General features: G+C 61.1%; 1 protein-coding gene across 1 annotated transcript in view; it reads left to right on the top strand.

Annotated features, from left to right (window-relative positions):
• Nucleotides 1-20,632, top strand: part of MYO15B (myosin XVB) — a 29,693-nt gene that overhangs the window by 7,585 nt on the left and 1,476 nt on the right. The window contains exons 15-59 of the mRNA XM_043900808.1: nucleotides 212-337; nucleotides 1,458-1,535; nucleotides 1,742-1,860; nucleotides 1,949-1,994; nucleotides 2,146-2,270; nucleotides 2,662-2,779; nucleotides 3,013-3,176; nucleotides 5,847-5,940; nucleotides 6,591-6,647; nucleotides 6,957-7,014; nucleotides 7,216-7,346; nucleotides 8,573-8,668; nucleotides 8,770-9,005; nucleotides 9,089-9,267; nucleotides 9,495-9,567; nucleotides 10,063-10,224; nucleotides 10,494-10,594; nucleotides 10,691-10,767; nucleotides 10,887-10,971; nucleotides 11,169-11,258; nucleotides 11,437-11,540; nucleotides 11,639-11,887; nucleotides 12,115-12,196; nucleotides 12,568-13,012; nucleotides 13,109-13,199; nucleotides 13,315-13,534; nucleotides 13,985-14,097; nucleotides 14,309-14,368; nucleotides 15,101-15,176; nucleotides 15,312-15,430; nucleotides 15,566-15,684; nucleotides 15,781-15,922; nucleotides 16,126-16,237; nucleotides 16,342-16,499; nucleotides 16,910-17,055; nucleotides 17,232-17,292; nucleotides 17,389-17,461; nucleotides 17,844-17,920; nucleotides 19,133-19,209; nucleotides 19,310-19,425; nucleotides 19,518-19,612; nucleotides 19,715-19,792; nucleotides 19,925-20,057; nucleotides 20,221-20,372; nucleotides 20,511-20,626. Coding sequence (XP_043756743.1) covers nucleotides 212-337; nucleotides 1,458-1,535; nucleotides 1,742-1,860; nucleotides 1,949-1,994; nucleotides 2,146-2,270; nucleotides 2,662-2,779; nucleotides 3,013-3,176; nucleotides 5,847-5,940; nucleotides 6,591-6,647; nucleotides 6,957-7,014; nucleotides 7,216-7,346; nucleotides 8,573-8,668; nucleotides 8,770-9,005; nucleotides 9,089-9,267; nucleotides 9,495-9,567; nucleotides 10,063-10,224; nucleotides 10,494-10,594; nucleotides 10,691-10,767; nucleotides 10,887-10,971; nucleotides 11,169-11,258; nucleotides 11,437-11,540; nucleotides 11,639-11,887; nucleotides 12,115-12,196; nucleotides 12,568-13,012; nucleotides 13,109-13,199; nucleotides 13,315-13,534; nucleotides 13,985-14,097; nucleotides 14,309-14,368; nucleotides 15,101-15,176; nucleotides 15,312-15,430; nucleotides 15,566-15,684; nucleotides 15,781-15,922; nucleotides 16,126-16,237; nucleotides 16,342-16,499; nucleotides 16,910-17,055; nucleotides 17,232-17,292; nucleotides 17,389-17,461; nucleotides 17,844-17,920; nucleotides 19,133-19,209; nucleotides 19,310-19,425; nucleotides 19,518-19,612; nucleotides 19,715-19,792; nucleotides 19,925-20,057; nucleotides 20,221-20,372; nucleotides 20,511-20,626 — 5,429 coding nt within the window. The remainder of the gene's footprint in view (nucleotides 1-211; nucleotides 338-1,457; nucleotides 1,536-1,741; nucleotides 1,861-1,948; nucleotides 1,995-2,145; nucleotides 2,271-2,661; nucleotides 2,780-3,012; nucleotides 3,177-5,846; nucleotides 5,941-6,590; nucleotides 6,648-6,956; nucleotides 7,015-7,215; nucleotides 7,347-8,572; nucleotides 8,669-8,769; nucleotides 9,006-9,088; nucleotides 9,268-9,494; nucleotides 9,568-10,062; nucleotides 10,225-10,493; nucleotides 10,595-10,690; nucleotides 10,768-10,886; nucleotides 10,972-11,168; nucleotides 11,259-11,436; nucleotides 11,541-11,638; nucleotides 11,888-12,114; nucleotides 12,197-12,567; nucleotides 13,013-13,108; nucleotides 13,200-13,314; nucleotides 13,535-13,984; nucleotides 14,098-14,308; nucleotides 14,369-15,100; nucleotides 15,177-15,311; nucleotides 15,431-15,565; nucleotides 15,685-15,780; nucleotides 15,923-16,125; nucleotides 16,238-16,341; nucleotides 16,500-16,909; nucleotides 17,056-17,231; nucleotides 17,293-17,388; nucleotides 17,462-17,843; nucleotides 17,921-19,132; nucleotides 19,210-19,309; nucleotides 19,426-19,517; nucleotides 19,613-19,714; nucleotides 19,793-19,924; nucleotides 20,058-20,220; nucleotides 20,373-20,510; nucleotides 20,627-20,632) is intronic.

Raw genomic sequence — 20,632 nt, 5'->3', positions numbered from 1 at the left:
TTTTTCTTGATTGTTCAAAATAGTCCCTGGGAAAGAGGTTGCGCCCTTTATAAGGACTCAGATATGGAGCAACCTCCTAAGAAAGTTTGGGGACCAAACCAAAGCTCGCCATGTGTTCAGTGTCTGTGGTTTTGGGGGGCAGGGGAGAGGGGCACAGCCTGGCCAGGGGAGCCACACCTGCAGAGGCCTGAGCATCTCTTCCTCTCATCAGGCCACGGACCACACCTTCCTGCAGAAGTGCCACTATCACCATGGCGACCACCCGTGCTACACCAAGCCCCAGCTGCCCCTTCCCATCTTCACCGTGCGACATTATGCCGGGACCGTCACCTACCAGGTATCAGGGTGAGGGCAGAGTGGCCCTGGGGAGCCACCTGACGGATGAGCGGGATAAGTGTGGGGAAGCCTCTTCCAAGGCTTTGACCATCTCTCTCTGCCTGGGCCCCTCTGCCTCACCTTGTGCATGACTCCCGGAGCTCTGGGCAAGCATTGTAGGATGGGGTAGTCAAGGCCTTGGGGCCCTCCAGACCCAGAGGGGCAGAGCGTGTGCATGGGACCTGGCTCTGATGACCTCAGGCAGTCTGCTTCTCCTTCTGTGCCTCCGTTGTCCTCATCTGTAAAATGGGAAGGGGAATCTGTCCTGTAGCATTGTCCTGAGGATTAATGTAATTACACGGAAGTGGTGGGACAGGTGCCTGGCACATCCAAGGTACTCCGTAAAGGGACCTCGTCTCCCCCTTCTGAGTTTCATGATGATGCACACCTACCCAGGAGGAGAGCTTCAAGGGGGCGGGGGCCTGGTGTAAATGGTACAATCGGGTGACTGGTTTGGGGTGGAACAAGTCATCCTTGTGGGTGGGAAGTGGTATCTCGTTGTGGTTTTGATTTGCATTTCTCTAGTGATTAGTGATGTTGAGCATCTCTTCATGTCCTTGGTCATTTGTGTGTCTTTCTTAGAGAAATATCTATTCAAGTCCTTTGTCCATTTTTGAGTGGTGGTTTTTTTTTACACTGAACTGTAGGAGTTCTGTACATTAATCTGGATATTAATCCCTTATCTGATATGTGATATTTTCTTCCATTTTGTGGGCTGACTTTTCACTCTCAACACTGTATTCTGATGCACAAGAGGTTTTCATGTTAATGAAATCCAGTTTATTTTTCCTTTGTTGCCTGTGCTTTTCGTGTCTATTCGGGAAATCATTGCCAAGTCCACTGTCATGAAGCTTTCTCCCTTTGTTTTCTTCTAAGAGTTTTACAGTTTCACGTCTTACATTTAGGTCTTTGATCCTTCCATTTTGAGTTGGTTTTGGTACCATGGTGTGAGATAAAACGCCACCTTTGAAGTTGGACTCTTAACTCAGAGGGAAGAGGCTGGATCTCTTGACAAAGGGACTGGCTTCCACACCCCCTTCTCTCCTTGACTTCCCCTCCCCGCCTCACTTTGTCTCTTGCAGGTTCACAAGTTTCTAAACAGAAACCGGGATCATCTTGACCCTGCCGTGGTGGAAATGCTTGCCCAGAGCCAACTCCAGGTGCCCCTGCTGGCTCTCCTGTACCCGCCCCCCCGCCCGTTCTGTCCTCCTCGCCCAGACGGTCTTGCCCAAGGGGCCGGCCTTCAAGATCCTGGCACCTTGAGCCTTTGGCCGGCGCACCCCGGCGCCCCAGGGAATGGGGATGGGGGCAGGCTGGGCCATGGACAGGCCCAGTGAGCCGGCGCAGCCCCTGTCTCACCCCACAGCTGGTGAGCCGCCTGTTCCGGGAAGCAGAGCCTGATGAGTTCAGAGGAGGGCCAGGCAAACCCACGCTGGCCACTCGCTTCCAGAAGTCCCTGGGGGACCTCCTAGCCCAGCTGGGCAGGTGAGAATAGTGCTCCCACACTTGACCTCTGGGAGTTTGAATTGGGGGGCCAGTCTGTGCTCACGTGACTCCCCTTTCCACCCACGAGGAGCCATGTCTCCTTCATCCAGTGCCTCAACCCCAATCCAGGAAAGGTGAGCTCTCCCAGCACCTGGCTGCAGAGCCCTCCCACCCCTGCCCTGCCCTCTCAGCACCCCCACCCCGCCCATGCCCTGCCCCGTGCTCCCCACGGCTTTGAGCCCCTCGACTCCAGGTCCTTGGCTCTGCCCCACTGCCTGGCCACAGCTTCCAGGCCTCTTTGACGTGGATCACGTGGCAGAACAGCTGCGCCAGGCGGGCATCCTGGAGGCGGTGTGTACCCGCGGCGCCAACTTCCCCATTCGCATGCCCTTCCAGGCCTTCCTGGACAGGTAGGGCCCGGGATGGGGGTGGCAGCAGGCACCTCAGGGCCAGGACTCACTAGGCAGGCCCCCCTGGAGTGGCTGGCAGACCTGGGGCTCCTTCTGGGGAAGACGGACCCACTTTCCCAGGGACCCTTCCACTCTCTGTCTCTCTCCTTCTCTCCCTCCATCTGTGTCTCCTTCCACTATTCGTCACCCCCATGCCTCTGCATGCCTCTGTGCGTTCATCCACTTCTCCTCTTAGCAAAACTCTTCTGGGTGTCTGGCACATAGTAGGTGCTTTCCAAATCACTGTTGAATGACTTACAGACTGAATGCACCCGAGGGGCTCGGGGATCAAATGAGTGTGGGGAGAGGTGCTCGTTGCTTGTTCTGACCTGAGTTATCCGTCCCTGGGCAGGTTCCGGGCCCTGGGGGCCGAGGAGCAGGGCGAGCTCTCTGACCGGGAAAGGTGTGGCATCATCCTGAGCCAGGTGCTGGCGGCTGAGTCACCCCTCTGTCACCTGGGAGCCACCCAGGTGGGCGGTGTGTGTCTGCAGAGAGGCAGGGAGGGCTGGCAAGCGGGAGAAGCATTCTGGGATCCTCTCAGAATCTGGTGGTCCTTCCAGGTGGTGGGGAGACGGAGCGGGCTGGGTGTCCCGGGCACCCCGGGAGAACGGGTTGCCTGGAAGGAAGCTGAGGCCTCGGGAGAAGGGCAGGTGGTCCCCACCCACACAGTTGGCCTGCCTCCAGCCCACACCTCTGCCCCCAGGTACTGCTGCGGGAGCCGGGCTGGCAGCAGCTGGAGCAGCGCCGGGCCCAGCAGCGCACCCAGGCCCTGCAGACCCTGCACCGAGGCCTCCGCGTCTGCATCTCCCACCAGCGCCTCCGCCTCCTGCCATGGATGCAGGCTCATGTGCACGGGCTCCAGGCCAGGTGTGCAGGGGGCGCTGAGACTGTAGGCCTCCTCGACGTGGTGGGGCAGGCTCTGGGAGACATAGGGCCTCGAGGCAAGTCTGCCTGCCTGCCTCCCATCGGCACTGGACTCTTCTTGCCGACACCACTGCCTGTACCTCTGCTGTCTCTGCTTGAATGCCCCCTGCCACGAGAAGCTCATTACCTGCTGAGGCCACGCAAACCTGCTGTCTTGACTCCTGGACTGGTGTTTTGGTCTTTTTTTTTTGGCTGCATTGGGTCTTCATTGCTGCGTGTGGGCTTTCTTTAGTTGCAATAAGCAGGGGCTACTCTTCCTTGTGCTGCAACAGCTTCTCGTGGCCGTGGCTTCTCTTTTTGCGGAGCACGGGCTCCAGAATACAAGCACAGGCTTCAGTAGTTGTCAACACTTGGGTTTTAGTAGTTGTGGCTCACAGGTTCAGTTGCTCAGTGGTATGTGGGATCTTCCTGGACCAGGGATTGATCCCATATCCCTCGCATATAAGAATCGGCAGGCAGATTCTTAACCACTGGACCACCAGGAAAGTCCAACTGTTCTTTTTTCTAGTCTGTTCTCCACTCTGCAGAAAGAATACTCTTTTTTTTTTTTTTTGGCTGCACTGGGTCTTACTTGAAGCATGCAGGATCGTTGGTTGTGGCATGTGGAATCTATTAATAGCTCCCTGACCAGGGATCACACCCAGGTCTCCTGCATCGCAGGCTGATTCTTTACTGTCTGAGACACCAGGGAAGTCCCTCCAAATCGTTTCATCACCAGCAAGAACTCTGTACCCGTTCAGCAATCATACCTCATACCCCACTCTCCCTTCCCTCCAGCCCCTGGTAACTTCCAGTATAATTTGTTTCTGTGAATTTGCCTCTTCTCGATATTTCATCTAAGTTGACTCATACAATATCTCCCTTTACATCTGGGTTGTTGCACTAAACATATTTTCAGGGTTTGTCCCTTTTGTAACATGTGTCAGAACATCATATATATTTTTACACCTGAAAATTGTTCCATTGTGTAAATGGACCACAGTCGTTTGTCCATATATCTGTTGAGTGGAGGGGGGGTTGTTTCTACCTTTGGGCTTATTGCAGATAAGGCTGCTATAAACATGAGCATGCAAGTTACAGTTCAAATCTCTGCTTTCAGTTCTTTGGGGTCTTTGGAGTGGAATTCCAAGTTATCTGGTAATTCTGTCTATACCTTTTTGAGGAATTGCCAGATTGTTCTCCATAGTGGCTGCACCATTTTACCTTCCTACCAGCAGTGTGGGCAGCTTCCAGTTTGAGTACATCCTTGCCAAGACTTGTTACTTTCTGCTTTTCAAATCATCGCCAATCGAGTGGATGTGAAGTGGCATTTCATTGTGGTTTTGATTTGCATTTCTCTAATGATGAGTGTTGGTGAGCATCTTTCATGCTCTTCTTGGCCATCTGTATGTCTCTGTGGAGAAACAACTCTTCAAGTCCTCTGCTTGGTTTTTAACTGGATTGTTTGTTTCTTATTGAGTTGTAGGCATTCTTTATATATTACGGATACTAAATTCTTATCAAATATTTGATTTACAAGCAGCCTCCTCTCTTTTTTATTTACTTATTTTTTAGTCTCCTCTCTAGATAGTGTACTTTGATGGAAAAAAGGCTGTAGATTTATTTTTTATTGAAGTATATTGGTTTACAGTGTTGCAGGTATATAGCAAAGTAACTCAGTTACAAATATATACATATATATATATCTATATATATTCTTTTTCAGATTCTTTTCCGCTATAGGTAATTACAAGATAGTGAATATTATTCTATTCCATATTCTATATAGATATAGATATATATGTATGTATACATTTGTAACTGAATTACTTTGCTATATACTGGCAACATTGTAAACCAATATACTTCAATAAAAGATAAGATCCTTATTGTTTATCTATTTCACATCTAAGTGTGTATCAACTAATTTTTAAATATTTATCATGCTCAGGGCTGCTTCCTTGAGGAGTCTGGTCTTTCTCATATCTGGAAAACTGTCAAAGATATTGTCCCTTCTGGGATTTCCTATCAGACTTCCAGTGATGTAATTTTTTTCATTTTTAGGAGTTCTTCTTGGAGGGAGGAAAAAAAAAGTTCTGTTTCTTACATAGTAATATGCCAGACTCTTATTCCAAACACACCTTTTAATTCATTTCATCTTCTTGTGGAGCAGACAGTCCAATAATTCTCATTTTAGAGATGATGAAAATAAAACACCAAGAGTTAAATTAGGGAATTCTCCGGCTGTTCAGTGGTTAGGATTCAGCACTTTCACTGCCAAGGGTGTGGGTTCTATCCCTGGTTGGGGACCTAAGATCCTACAAGCCACGAGCTTTTCTGAAAAAAAAAAAAAAAACACAAAAAATCCAGAGAGGTAAAGACCTTTTCCAAGACTGCTGTGACGAAACAGTCGAGGAAGGAACCCGGGTGGCCGGCTCCAGAGCCTCAGATCTTAACCCCCATGCACAACGGCCTCTTGGTTTTACTTGCTCTTCTGTTCTGTCCTTTCCCTGTTGCTTGTCAGGCAGCCTGGCGCTTCACTGGGGTCTGGTTTTGCACTCATGTCTTAACTTGGAGGATCTGGGTATTGGGTGTGAGCTTGGACTCCTCACCAGCCCCCTTCCCGGCCTCCAGGAAGCGGTACCTCCGGCGGCGGGCAGCTCTGGGGCAGCTGAACACCATTGTGCTGGCGGCCCGGCCCCTGCTCTGGAGACGGCGGAGACCACAGGTGAAGCCCACGGGTGGGGTGCTGCCTGGGGGGAGGCTCGGGGGAGAAGCCAGCCAGCCTTTGCCGGTCAAGTTGGCCGAATCCCGACAGTGACCACCCTCCACGCCCAGTCACAGGAGGGGCGAGGCCTCAGGGACCGCTGCTGGTGGAGTGTCCCGTCCCCGCTGCCTGGCCGGGGCAGCCTGGGGCCTCAGGGAGCTCATCGCCTTCATGCCAGGGCCTGACTCTCTCTCCCTGCTGGCTGGGGTGCCCCATCCCCTTCGGGGGCCCCTTGGGCTGCTCCCTGTCTTGCCCCATGACTCCGACGTGAGGGCCATAAAGTAGCTCGAAGGTCAATGCCTACACGCCGGCCCCTCTCCCGCCCTCCCTGCCTGGACTTTGTCCCCAGGGGACCATTTCTTCCCTTCCTCCTGCCCTCTTCCCGGTCCTGGCAGACGGGCAGCGACACCCACAGCACTTTGGCTGGTGAGGGCTCTGGAGGGTGGGGGGCAGCCGCCAGCCCCCTTGGGTCCGCACCTTTATTCCGCTGGTGCCCGGGCCTCCTGGGAGGAGGAGGGGTCAGCTGAACTGCCGAGGGGGCGAGGAACCTCGGGGGAGCTCGGGGTGACACTTCACGGAGACACCATCTCCTCCCGCATCTCCCCCAACAGCTTGGGCATCGGCACAGCTGGCACAGCGGCGGGGCCTTCGAGACGGTGCCAAGAATGGTAGGTGGCCTGGAAGCTTGAGGGTGTCTGCTGGGTCATGAGCCTGCTGAACCTGGCCTGGCTTGAGGGGGAGCGTGGGGTCCTGGGGTGCCGAGATGGGCCCTGTCCTCAGGCCCATCCGTGTGCCCCCCAAGAGGAGGCCTGGCTGCCCTTGGTTTCCCTCTGAGGGCTCGGGGGGCCCTATTGGAGTGCCCAGGACGAGAATCCTTGGTCTCTGGAGGGGAAGCTTATAGCTCCCAGGGGTGAGGAGGGCCCCTGGGTCCCTGTGCCCCCTCCCTGAGTTTCTGGTCAATTGCTCCTCTCCGCCAGGAGCTGGGGCGCTTGGAGATCCCGGCTGAGCTCGCTGTCATGCTGAAGACAGCGGAAGGTGAGTCGTGATGGGCCTCATTCTTCCGAGACCCCCTCCTCTCCCGGTAGTCGCTCCCTCTGGTGCTCTCTCTGGGTACCCCCAGCTCGCTGCCCGGCTCCCCCAGCACTGGAGCCAGGGGCTGATGCTGGGAGGTGGAGGCAACACCAGAGCCAGTCGCCTTACCAGGGCGTTTCTGGGCCACCTCCCATGTCATCCCAGGCCGTCAGCACGCCCGGGTCCAGAGCATCACCGAGGCCATGCCCCCGGAAGTTCCCGCCCGGCCCAGCCTGACCCTCCCGCCTGACATCAACCAGTTCCCCTTCTCCAGCTTCATCTCCATCGGCTTTCAGGTGGGCTCCCAGGCCTCAGCTCTGCTGGCTGCTGCCCACGTTTCCCCAGACACAAGCCCCCAAACAGGCAGAAGCTGTGTTTGTCCTTCTTTCTCCAACTTCCTCCTCCATCTCCTGTTGTGGGGGTTGTGGATGCAACCGTGTTGCTCGGAAAATCCGTTGAACCTACATCTCACTCTATGGTTACTTATCAGAGACGCCACACCTTTGTTACACCTGTGGCATCGCCCTGCCATTGAATGCTGAAGTCATGTTGTTAAAGCATGTTTAATGACAAGGCAGAGTGTCCAGGCAACAGTGTTGGAAACAAAAGCAGGATTCAAAAGTGCATGTCATCGAGCACAGTCCCGATGTTCTGGACAACAGCCGGGTGGGTGGGGAGATGACGTGTGTAACTTCACATAGGAAGTAAGACTAGGAAGAAAGAGGTGAAAATGTTAACTCTGGCTATACCTGGCACTGGTATACTGATGGTGGTTTTTATTCTTCATCCTTTTCCTGTTTTCTGAGTTTTCCGCATGCACAGGCTTTAGTTTTCTAATCAGAGTAATTGAGATGTATGTTTTTTAATGTTTATTTTTATGTTTTGGCTGTGCTGCGTCGTTGATGCTGAGAGCTTTCCCTAGTTGCGGCGCGCAGCGGCTACTCGTTGCAGCGAGCAGGCTTCTCATTGCGGTGGCTTTTCTCCTTACGAAGCAGAGGCTCTAGGGGGCAGGCTTCGGTAGTTGCGGTGTGCGGGCTCAGGAGCTGTGATGCACAGGGTTAGTAGCCCCATGGCACATGGGATCTTTCTGGACCAGGGAACCAACCAGTGCCCCCTGCATTGGCATGTAGATTCTTAACCACTGGACCACCAGGGAAGCCCAAACAAGGTGTATTTTTAAGGCGGTTCTACTTCCATTGTGGCTTAGATGGTAAAGCGTCTGCCTACAATGCAGGAGACCTGGGTTCGATCCCTGGGTCGGGAAGATCCTCTGGAGAAGGAAATAGCAACCCACTCCAGTACTCTTGCCTGGAAAAATCCCATGGACGGAGGAGTGTGGTAGGCTACAGTCCATGGGGTCAAAAAGAGTCGGACACGACTGAGCAACTTTACTTTTCCTTGCCAGCCCGTCTTCCTCTCATACGCTCCTTCGGGGCTCCTTTGGGGCTCCCCCGGGCCTGTGTCTGGCAGGTCAGCACGGGTCAGCCTCTGCTCAGGCATGTGGCACCCTCCTTCCTTGCAGGAGCCCTCCTTGCCCCACCCTGGGCAGCTGCTGACCAAGCCCCTGACCCGGCTGGACGGTGAGAACCCTCAGCATGCCCTGGATATCAACAAGGTGGTGAGTGACCCAGCGGGGAGGGGACAGGGTGGGCCTGTGCGGGGTGCTGGCGGGCACAGGGAGCCCTGCACGACCTGCCTCCCCTGGCTTGGTGTCCGCAGATGCTGCGGCTGCTGGCGGACGGCTCGCTGGCGCCCTGGCAGGAGCAGACCATGGGCCAGTACCTGGTGCGGCAGGGGCAGCGCCGGCCGGGGCTGCGTGACGAGCTCTTCAGCCAGCTGGTGGCCCAGCTCTGGCGCAACCCCGACGAGCAGCAGAGCCAGCGCGGCTGGGCCCTCATGGCCGTCCTGCTCAGCGCCTTCCCGCCGATGCACACCCTGCAGAAGCCACTGCTCAAGTAGGGGGCTCAGTGGAGGGGGGGCCCGTGGGCGGGTCAGCAGGCCACCCCAGGCTCACAGCAGCCCTATGCTGCACCCGCAGGTTTGTGTCCGACCAGGCCCCCAGGGGCATGGCAGCGCTGTGCCAACACAAGCTGCTGGGGGCCCTGGAGCAGACGCAGCTGGCCCCTGGGTCCGCACGGGCCCACCCTCCCACCCAGCTCGAGTGGACGGCCGGATGGAGGCGGGGCCGCATGGCGCTGGACGTGTCCACCTTCAGTGGTGAGGCGCACCTCCTGCTCAGGGCTCCCGCAGCAGAGTCTGCCTGGCATCCTCGCCCCCCCAGACCCCCTTCCCGCCTCAGCCCTCCTGATGTGGTCCTAACCTCCCGATGTGACCTTGACCTCCCTGCCATCCTGCTAGTGGGACCCCCACGGGACAGCACCCCTTTCCCCGTCAGGGTGGACCCTGCTGTCCCTCACTGTGACCCCCGCCCCTCATCCTTGCAGAGGAGTGCTACTCGGCCGAGGTGGAGTCCTGGACCACAGGGGAGCAGTTCGCCGGGTGGATTCTACAGAGCAGGTCTGGGGGCCGGGAATGGGGGAGTCTGGCCAACACTGACCATTGTCCCGCCCTCCTCCTGAGTCCTCCTCACCCTCCCAGCCCGCTGTCCCACTGAGCACCTTCTGCGGCTGCTCCTGCAGGCCAAGGCCTGCTGCCCAAGGGGTGGGGTGGGGCGGGGTGGGGGCGAGGTGCGGGGGTCGGCAGGCAGGGTCCAGACAGCAGATTCTAGATGGAGAGCGAGTAGGGCGCATTCCTGCTAGATTTGGCCCAGACTCTGATCAAATTGGTAGAAGAATAAATGCAGCAGAAAAATACATAAAAAGAAACAAAAATAAATACCTCAGTGCCGACGCAGAGGTAGAGGGCCTTTTTTTGCAGAAAAAGAAGGGAAACCGGGTCCTCTCGCCCCGCTCTGTGAGCGCCTCCCCCTGCTGCACCCCCATGTCCTTGCGGCTTCTGGGTGGTCACCCGCCTGGCTGACCACTCTCTCCTCCCTGCCCCTGTCTCGCCCAGAGGCCTGGACGCGCCCCCGCGCGGCTGGTCTGTGTCACTGCACTGCGGGGACTCCTGGAGGGACTTGGCCGGCTGCGACTTCGTGCTGGACCTGATCGGCCAGACCGAGGACCCGGGGGACCCGGCCTGGCCCCACGGCTACCCCATCGCCCCCCGTGGCCGGTAGGTGCCACCCCAGCACCGCTGTCCTGCTCCTGTCCATATCCTGTCGTAGGCGACCCCACTGCCACCCTGTCGTACCTTGGGCTTCCCTGGTGCTGCTGTGGGACCCGCCCCCAAGCCTCCTCCCAGCCCGTGGGGATGACCCTCTGCCCCCACTTCACGGCAGCTTCTACACCTTGCCTCAGCCTGGGCACCCCACCTCCTTAGCTGGGCCTCCTTGGCTGGAGGTGGCCCCCCAAGCCCTCAGCTGGGCCCACTGTCTCCTGCAGAGCTGAGAACATCCCCCTGGCCCCCAGCGTCCAGGCCCCCTCACTGCCCCCAGGCCCCCCTCCGGGTCCAGCCCCAGCACTGCCCAGCAGGGGGCGTACAGGTAAGGCGGGGAGTGGGCACCCTCAGGCAGGCAGGGGGATGAGAATGGGTTTGCAGGAAGCCCCTGCGGCCGGCAGGTGACGCCAACCTCCCACAGGTGAGTCCCGGACCTCAGGGGGTCTGGACGGCTTCCTGGACCACCTCTTCGAGCCAGTCCTCTACCCCAGCCTCAGCGTGAGTGTCCTGCACCCCAGCCCAGCCCTGTCCCTCCCGCTCTGGGGCCTCTGCTGCCCCTCCCAGCCCTCCTAGGACTCTAGCTCTGACCTTTTGACCTGTGACCTTTGCCTCCGCAGGATCTGGAGCAAGGCAGGGCTCTGAGTGGCCGCATGAAGGGAGGGGGTGCCATGGGGCCCATGCAGCAAGGCGGCTACCCCATGAGTGAGTGTGGGGCTGAGCCCCATCCAGGGTCTCCCTGCCCACGTCGGGGGGAGGTGTGGCCCGGGCTTCCCATGCAGCTGCTATCAGAGCTCCCGTCCGCACCCCTCTGGCCTGTGCTCATCTCTTTGCCTGGGGCTGGAGGGAGGCTGTCTGGGGGCCCGGGTGGGCACTGACATGGGAGGACCCTGTCCCCGCAGTGTACCCAGGGATGGTGCAGATGCCCAGCTACCAGCCAGCCATGATGCCGGCACCCATGCCCATGATGCCAGCCATGGGGCCAGTCCCAGGTAAGATTGGACTGTGGCCTCCTGGTCCCTTCTGGGGGCGGGGCGGGGTGGGGGGTGGGCGGCAGGCAGGGACTGGAGGAGGGAAGGTCCCACCTGGAGGGCACAGTGGGCAGGGGGCTGGGAGCTCGGCCACAGCGCTAACGCACCCTGACTGCCTGCCTGCCCGCCACGCCCCCAGCCATGGTGGTACCACCACAGCCACAGCCCATGCTTCCCAGCGTGGACGCGAGGCAGCTGGCGGCCCAGCAGCAGGACTTCATCAACCAGCAGGCGCGGATCCTGGTGAGGGCAGGCGGGGCCCACGGATCACCTCGTGGGTGCCAGCCTGTGGGGAGAGGCAAGGCCGGCTCTCATCTGACGCACCATGCCCCGTCCATCAGGCCCAGCAGATGACCACCCAGGCCATGACCCTGTCCCTGGAGCAGCAGGCAAAGCAACTCCAGAAGCAGAGTCAGGCCCTGGCCCTGGCCCCAGCCTCAACCCCAACCTCAGCCCCGGCCCCAGCCCAGGCCCCAGCCCCAGCCCCTGCCCCTAGAGCAGTCTCCCCGACTTCACCTCCTCCGGCCATCACCCACAAGCCCAAGAAGACACCTGCCCCCCGGAAGGAGCCAGAAAGTGGCCTGGAGTTGGTAGGTGCCCGCCTGAGGGTGAGGGGCCAAGGCTGGGGAGATGGTAGGGCCCATGGGCAGCTGGCTTCAGGGCTGCAGACATGGGAGATGTGGGGGCTTGGGGATGGGGCCACAGGGCGACACAGAAGAGATGCTGCCCGGCCTCGGCCCCACGGGTCCAAGTGAGTGTGCTATGTGAGTGGCAACTTAGCTGGCAGGGCTGCTCCTTCTCTTCCCCTTCCTGCCAGCAGGAGACCCCGCAGGAGGCTGAAGACAGGTGCCCACAGCCCAGGAGCTTCCAGCAGAAACGAGACTATTTCCAGAAGTTGGGTGAGCGCCCTTGGGGAAGCAGTCCCACGCAGAGACTCAGACGCCGCCCTCCCCCTGGCCAGGGGACGGCGGGGTGCCCTCTGGTCAGGGTGGCCCGTCCAGGAGCCCCACGTGCTTAGTTGCTCAGTCGTGTGTGACTCTGCGACCCCACAGACTGTGGCCCACCAGGCTCCTCTGTCCATGGGGATTCTCCAGGCAGGGATACTGGAGTGGGTTGCCATGCCCTCCTCCAGGGGATCTTCCCGACCCAGAGATCGATCCCAGGTCTCCTGCACTGCAGGCGGGATTCTCTACTGTCTGAGCCACCACGGAAGCTCAGAGGGGTGGGCCAAGTGGGAGGTAATAGGCAGGACCCTCTGGGGCATTTACAGGGCAGCAGCCGAGCTCGGTGAAGACCATGAAGCCTCCAGCCAAGGTGAAGCTCCCCCAGGTGGAGGTGCAGGACGAGGAGCCGGAAGAGGAGGAGCAGAGAGCAGGTGGTGAGGAGGCGGGGGGCACGCTGGGCCTTTGCGGTTCTGCACAGGGTCTCACGTCTTTCCTCTCGTCCTGGGCAGGGCCCTCACCTCCGCCTCCCCCGGTGGTGAAGAAGCCGCCACCACCGACGCAAGATGCAGCCAAAGCTGAACAGGAGGCTGAGGCTGAGCCAGCCATGGAGGCGGGGCCTGGCAGGGGACACAGGCCAGCCGAGGGCAGAGCCGTGGTGCATAGCTCGGACCCTGAGCCCTGGCGGGCAGAGCCCAGCAGGGAGATCCGCAACATCATCCGCATGTACCAGAGCCGCCCCGGCCCCGTGCCTGTGCCGGTGCAGCCAGCGAGGTGCCAGGGGAAGGGGGAAGGGGGAGGGGAGGGAGGAGGGGCTAACTGCTCCCCAGAGAGTCACCCTGTGAACTCATGACCTCTTCCTTCTTTCAGGAAGCCCTCCCAGAGTTTCCTGAAGAAAAACAACCCTAAGGATGAGGCTCTGGCTAAGCTGGGGATCAGTGGTGCCTCTTCGCCCCCACAGGTGAGGTGCCGTCGGGTCCAGAGCGTGACCGCCCTGCTCCAGAGTCCTCCTGAGGCTCCCTGGGGTGACCCTGGCCCCGGCTCACAGCCTGTGTGTGTCCCCTGTGCCTCCCCAGACGCTGTCCCCCAGCCCAGGGAAGGCCCCCCCACCGGCCGTGGCCCCTCGACCCAGGACCCGACCACGGCTGATGCCATCCAGCTCCATCAAGGAGAAGCAGGGGCCCCTTCAAGAGCTGTTTGGCCAGAACCCACCCACTGCCCAGAAACCCCCGCCTCCGCCTGCACCCCCACTGCCCCCGCCCTGGGAGCCAGCGAGCCCTCCAGCTGAGCCCCGCAGTAAGGAACCCCACATTCCTGTGCGGTGGGCTTTGAGGGGGGCGCGGTGGGGGGGATTCCCAAGGACCTCTCTGAGCTCACAGCACCGAGGTCAGCAGCTCGGGCTTTCGGACTTTGGAGCCGTGGGCAAGGAGCCCCAGCTTCCGCGTTCCCGTGGGGGGCAGGGCCGGGGCACCCCTGGGGCCTGTCTGGCACAGATGGAGTGTCACACACAGGCGTTGGCCTCGTCAGGAACTTAGCGGCCCTGCTGACGTGGTCAGGGAGGGCCCACGCACGTCCGGAACAGCTGCAGGCGGGAGCTGGGACGGCGGGTGGGAGGGAGGCAGCAGAGGTGAAGCTGGCCCGGCGAGCAGGGCTCTGGGGAGGACGGTCTTCTCTGCCTGTGCCCCCATCACCCCATGCCCCCAGGCAGGCCCATGCCTGATGCTCATTGACCCCTCCATCTGCCAGGCTTGGTGGAGCCCATGGGGGACCAGGGGGTCTCCACCCAGCTGCTCGTGCCCTCGGGCAGCGTGTGCTTCTCCTACGCCAGCACCCCCTGGAGGCTGTTCCTGCGCAAGGAGGTGGGCACCAGGGTGGGCTTCAACCCGGCCTCTCTGGGTGGGGGACGAGGCACAGGCAGTGGGGGAGCCAGCCTGGGACCCCAGCGTCAGCTCCCCACCGCCCACCTCCTTGCCTGGTTTCCTCTGAGCCCAGAAGGCGAGGTGGGGCAGGGAGCCGGGCTGGCGGGGGGACCACCCCCGCCCACTCTCGCCCTCCCGTGCCCCCGTCCAGGTGTTCTACCCCCGGGAGAACTTCGGCCACCCCTACTGCCTCAGCCTCCTCTGTGAGCAGGTGAGCACCCAGCCCCGCTGCGGTATGTGCAGACAGACCACCCTCCCCACCCCCGGCCAGGTTTCCACCGTGGGGCGCGGGTGTGTTTCAAGTCCTGCCTTCCTTTATTTACTCCTCACAACATCCCTCAGAATGAGGACCATGTTTGACTTGTGTGTGTGAGTCTCTCAGTCCTGTCCGACTCTTTGTGACTCCATGGACTGTGGCCTGCCAGGCTCTTCTGTCCATGGGATTCTCCAGGCAAGAACACTGGAGTGGGTTGCCATGCCCTCCTCCGGGGGATCTTCCCAGCCCAGAAATCGAACCCGGGTCTCCCACGTTGCAGGCAGATTCTTTACTGTCTGAGCCACCAGGAAAGCCCCTTTTTGACTCATAACGAGGATTCAAAATGAAGCATATGCAGCACCCAACACAGGCCAGGCACACAGCAGGTGCTCACTGGCGCCTGCCTGCCAAACTGTGGATGCTCCCAGAGGCTCGTGTTTGCTCCCCCCAGTTCTACAGCACCCCCTCCTCCCCCAGGTCTGTTCTTTCAGGGATGCTTAGCTGAAGGAGGAGCAGCAGCTTGACTAGTGCAGGCAGCTGGGGGGGCAGGCGGGAGCTCCGCGTGGATGTGGCCCTGAGCTTGGAAGCCCCTGCGTCCCTCAGCGTCATGCCCACGGGGCCCTGCACTGCATCTGGGGTGGGCTGAGGCCTCGGGACCAGGTGGTGAATGCCTGGCTTTGCCCCCAGATCCTGAGGGACACCTTTGCTGAGTCCTGCATCCGCATCTCCCAGGACGAGAGGCGCAAGATGAAAGACCTGCTGGGTAGGGTCCAGGGACCAGGGGAGGCTCAGGGAGCTGGAGTGATGGGGGTTGGACCTGTCCAGAGGGAGGGAGTAAACGCTGGGGTCCCTGCTGTGAAGCAGCCTGAGGACAGGCTGGGGCTCTTCCCGCCCGCAGGAGACCTGGAGGTGGGCCTGGACTCCCTGGACATGGCTGAGGATGGCGTCAAGAAGCGCATCGTGTTGGCCGCCAGGGACAACTGGGCCAATTACTTCTCCCGCCTCTTCCCTGTCTCGGTCAGTGAGGCTGGGGATGGCAGCGGACTGGGTGCCAGCTGGATTCCTTGGCAGCAGGATGAGAGCCGGGGAGGGCTGGGTGGACGGTGGCCTGGAGCCGGGAGCCGGGCTGTGACCCACCCACCTTCCGGGCAGGGCGAGAGCGGCAGCGATGTGCAGCTGCTGGCTGTGTCCCACCGCGGGCTGAGACTGCTCAAGGTGACCCAGGGCCCCAGCCTGCACCCCGACCAGCTGAAGACTCTCTGCTCGTACAGGTGAGCGGGGGCCGGGGCTGGGGCGGGGGGCGGGGGTGGGCAGCAGGGGTGGGCTGGTGGGACGGCCCCCCGGCTCATGCCGTCACCCTGGCCCAGCTTTGCTGAGGTGCTGGGCGTGGAGTGCCCGGCCGGCTCCACCCTGGAGCTGTCGCTGAAGAGTGAACAGCTGGTGCTGCACACGGCCCGGGCAGGAGCCATCAAGGCCATGGTCGAGCTCTTCCTGAGCGAGCTCAAGAAGGCAAGTGTGGGCTGGCAGGGGGCCTCCACTGCTGCTGCCTGCTGCCCAGGCTGCCTTGGCTGGTCTCGGGGCTGTCAGCCATGCTCCTTCAAGCTGCCTGGAGTCAGGGACGCTGGGTGGAAAGGGAGGCCAGCAGGGGAGCAGGGAACAGGCAGGAAGGGGTCACAAGCAGGCTGGCCCCTCACCCGCCCGCCCGCCTGCAGGACTCCGGCTACGTCATCGCCCTGCGAAGCTACATCACCGACGACCACAGTCTCCTCAGCTTCCAACGTGGGGACCTCATCAAGCTGCTGCCGGTGGCTACCCTGGAGCCAGGTATCCACGGGGCAAGCAGGGTGGTGGGCAGACAAGGCGGCGCCTCCGGTGGGCCGGGGGGCGGGGAGGCGGGGTGGGTGAGACCCCATCCTTGGCATCTCTAGGCTGGCAGTTCGGCTCCACCGGCGGCCGCTCCGGACTCTTCCCTGCTGACGTCGTGCAGCCGGCAGCTGCTCCGGACTCGTCCTTCTCGACAGAACAGAGGAGCGGCCGGGGGCACAAGGGTCAGCTGCAGCGCAGAGAGTGGGATAGGGCGTCGGAGGTGAGGAAGACGGGAGAGGCAGAGTCAAGGCCTCACTAGGAGCTGAGGAAAGGGCTCCGTGGCCCCCGGGCGGCTGAGGACCACCCCCCGGCCTGGTGGGCAGCGCTTGGCCTGGTGCTGCCCCTCCGCCTGCTCCCGGTTTCTTGCCCTGTCTCTCCCCAGCAAGACTGTGAGCTCCCCGTGGGCAGGGGCGGGGCTGTCTGCCTCTCGTTCGGCTCTCGTGGTACCTAGTTCGGTGGCGCCTGGAAAATGCTCAATAAACGGCTCTTGACCTTCCTGGCTTCTGGTGGTGTGCTCACTGCAGCTACTCTGCCTGCTCCTCTTGGGGTGGGCGGGGCTGGGGGCTGGGGCAGGGCCTCGGGACAGGCCAGCGGACCCTCGGGTGGCACCAGGTCTCCTGTGTTCCTAAGTTGCCCACGCACCCCTGGAGCCAGGCGCGCAGTGACAACTCGGCCACCAGCCTGTCCCCCTCCGTGGCCTACGTCGCCCTGCCCACGGACTCCGACTACACCATGCAGGAGTTTGCCCTGCGCTACTTCCGGAAACCCCAGACCCTGTGAGTGCCCTTCCTGCCCTCCCCACAGCCCCGTGCCAGTCCATCCTCAGTCGCCCTGAAGCAGGCCTCCCTGCTTAAAGCCCCCCAGGCCAAGGCTCTCTGTACCCTCCAGACCCGGCCTGGGAGGGGGGTGGGAGGGCTGAGCAAGCGGGGATGTCCTCCCTGTGCCCCCTCAGGCCGGCCCAGACCGGTGGAGATGCTGAGAAGGCCATGGCCAGCCTGGTGCGGTACAGCAAGGTAAAGGGGACGGTGGGGGGGAGCCAGGCCTGCGGACCTGCCCCCGGGCCCTGCCCCGCCGGCCCCAGACCTACAGCCCAGCCTCTTTGGCCGCAGGCTCCCATCCAGGAATCGCTCATCAGCCTCAGCGACGAGGACATGAATAGGCAAGCTGTGGAGAGCTTCCAGGGTGAGTGGCCACAGCCTCTTGGGTCCCTGTGCCTGCGACCTAGGAGTCCAGCCACCTTCTTGAGTTTGCCTTCTCGGGGAGGCGCACGGGTGGCTCCTGTGCCGCATGCCCCCCCCCACTTCTACTCATGCTCAAGGGGTTGTAGCCTGTGTGGGGTCTGGGCTGGAAGGCAGCAGTGGGTCCGGCTCGCTATGCGCTCTGTGTAGCCCTGGGGCCCACAGCATCTCTGAACCCTGTCTCACTCGTAAGGCTGGGACTGCCACTCCGCCTGGCTCCCATGCATCTTGACAGCAAGGCATGAGATGGCCCCGCGTAGCGATGGCCACATGAGCCAGGGTCAGGCCCCCGTCCCGGCTCACCGCGCATCGTGTCCTGCCCACAGCTCTGATGCAGTTTATGGGGGACCAGTCCAAGCCGCGGGGCAAGAATGAGCTGGATCTCCTCTATGGGTTGCTGAAGGTGAGCACGGGCTGAATGTGCCGGAAGCTGCAGGGGAGACAGTGAGCCCTGGGGGCCCCTCTTGGTCTTCCTGCTGGGCCTCCAGGGCATCCCCTCTCCTTGGTCACTACATGCTCAAATCATCCAGTAATATTCACTGAGCACCTGTTATATGCTGGGCTCAGGACAACTTGGCCAAGTTGGTCAGGTCCCCACAGAGCCTACAACCTAAAGGAAATGGTCAGTAAACCATGATGCAGCGTGCCCGGGGCCAAGAGCACAGTGGAGTGCGATAGAGCAGGGGCGGGGCTGCTATGGTGCCGCAGGCTTGGCGACACCGCGACCTTGGAGCAGAGGCCTGGAGGAGGCCAGGGAGTGAGGCCTGCGCGCCTGGGGGCAGCGAGTGTGGGCTGGTGAGAGGAGGAGCCTGGCCCCAGCGAGCAACGGGGAGTAGAGGGTGAGGACCAAGGACAGTGGGTCCAGGGCGCAGAGGCCTTGCCATCCACTGTCAGGACTTCTTAGTTTTCAAGATCGGGGAAGCACTGGAGAGTCTAAAAGACAGACGTGGCTTACAGTTCATGGGTTTGCTCTGGCTGTTGTCTGTGATTCTGGGAGTTTACAGGCAAGGGACAGGTTACTGCCACGATCCTAGGTAAGACATGGTGCTGGCTCAGGCCCAGAGGCAGCAGGAGGGTTTGCTATGGGGTGTGAGACAGAGGCCAAGGATGACACCAAGGCTTTGGCCAGGGCACTGGCTGCTCTCCCACAAGGACGGCCGAGTGAGGAGCAGGGCTGGCCTGTGGCGGAATCTGTTGGGGACACGTGAAGTCTGAAGTCCCAGTCTTCAAGTGGAGGGTCTGGGCTGGAGGCAGGCCCGGGGAGTCATGAGCAGATGGGAGCAGCTCAGGTCACCAGGGAGCAGGTGCAGACAGAGGCCCGAGGGCCCTGCAGCCTCTAGAGGTCCCGGAGGTGAGGGGAGTCAGCCGAGATGACTGGGCGGAGGGCCCGGAGAAGGAGGACAGGCCCCAGCTCAGCCTGGAAGCGGGTGAAGTCGGTGACTTGGCAAATGGCCAGCGGCGCAGATGCTGTTGAGGCGAGTGAGACCAAGCCCGACAGAGGACGGTGGGCTGTCACCCCGACCTGCCCCCCCGCCCCCACCATGGCCATTAGCAGGATCTGTCTGACCTCAGATCCCACACCACCCCCACCGCCCTGCCCCTCCTGTCCCCACAGCTCTGCCAGGAGAAGGAGGATCTCAGGGACGAGGTTTACTGTCAGGCCATCAAGCAGGTCACGGGACACCCCCGGCCGTGAGTGGGGGATGGGGGTGGGGGAGCAGGGGCGGGCCTCTCAGGGAAAGCACAGCGCCGCGGCCTGGCCAGCTTGAAGCCCAGGCTCTCTGCCCTGCAGGAAACTCTGTGCAAGAGGCTGGCGCTTCCTCAGCCTCCTCACGGGCTATGTCCCCCCGTCGAACACACTGATGCCCTACGTGACCAAGTTTCTGCAAGACTGGGGCCCTCGCCAAGGTGCCGGTGGGGAGGGGCTTCCCGGCGGGAGTCTTGGCAGCTCAGGGAGGGGCTGGGAGATGCTCATGACCCGGCCTGGCTCCTCTCTGCAGAGCTGGCCCAGAGCAGCCAGGAGCACCTCCAGCGTACAGTCAAGTATGGGGGGCGCCGGCGGCTGCCCTCCCCAAGCGAGATGCAGGCCTTCCTGGTACTGGGGGTGCGGGCTGGGTGGTGATCCGGGACTCCCTGTGGGTGGCAGGAGCTTGGGCCTCTTTCCACGGGTGGACTGACCCCGTGCTTGCCCTAGCAGAAAGGACAAGTAGTCCACCTGGTCCTAATTCACCTGCCTGGGGGTGTGGATTACAAGACCAATATCCGCACTTTCACAGTGAGTGCAGGGCCGCAGCGGGGGGGCCGGGGAGACACAGGAAGCCATGGGTCTCAGTTCTGGGACACCCACCACCCCCACAGCCCCGTTCCTTCCCCGGCACCCCTATCGCAGCTCTGTCCACACGTCTAGGTGGCAGCAGAGGTGCTGGAAGAGCTGTGCAGGCAGATGGGCATCACGGACCCCCAGGAAGTGCAGGAGTTTGCCCTCTTCCTCGTCAAAGGGGACGGTGAACCACCCGGGCTGGGGAGAAAGCATGGTCCAGGTGGATTCCGCTACTGTGGCCTTGAGGGAGGCGGTTCCCACGCCTGGGGCTGGCAAGGCCGTGGGCGTGGCTGACCGGGCCGTGGGCGGGGCTTGGCAAGGCCGTGGGCGGGGCTTGGCCCTGGCAAGCCCGTTCTGGTTGTGAACCTGGACTCCCCGCGCAGGCGCAGGTGAGCTGGTCCGGCCCCTGTGGCCCCAGGAGTACCTCAACAGCGTGCTGGGGGGTCCGGACGTGAGCCTGCACAGTCGGCGGCTCGGCTGGGAGACCCGGCTGCATTTTGACAATCCCACCTACGTCAGCACCCACTACGGCCAGGTCAGCCTTGCATGGTGGTGCTAGCCTCAGCTGCCTGGGCAGGGCCCCTCCAAGACCCCCTGCCCTCAAAGGAGAAGGGGGTGGCAGCAGTGGGCCTGAGGCTCAGGAGCCGCCCCTGTGCCGCCCCCGCCCGCTCAGGTGCTGCAGGACTACCTTCAGGGGAAGCTGGGGCTCAGCCCCCAGGAAGACGCCCGACTCGCCAGATTGGCAGCCTTGCAGCAGCTCAGCAGGAACGAGGAGGAGCTCCCCTCAGAGTGAGC

This window comes from Cervus elaphus, chromosome 5 (genome assembly GCF_910594005.1).
Source record: "Cervus elaphus chromosome 5, mCerEla1.1, whole genome shotgun sequence".
NCBI lineage: Eukaryota > Metazoa > Chordata > Mammalia > Artiodactyla > Cervidae > Cervus > Cervus elaphus.
The sequence above is the reverse complement of the archived record's forward strand: the minus strand, read 5'-3'. Positions and strand labels throughout refer to the sequence as shown.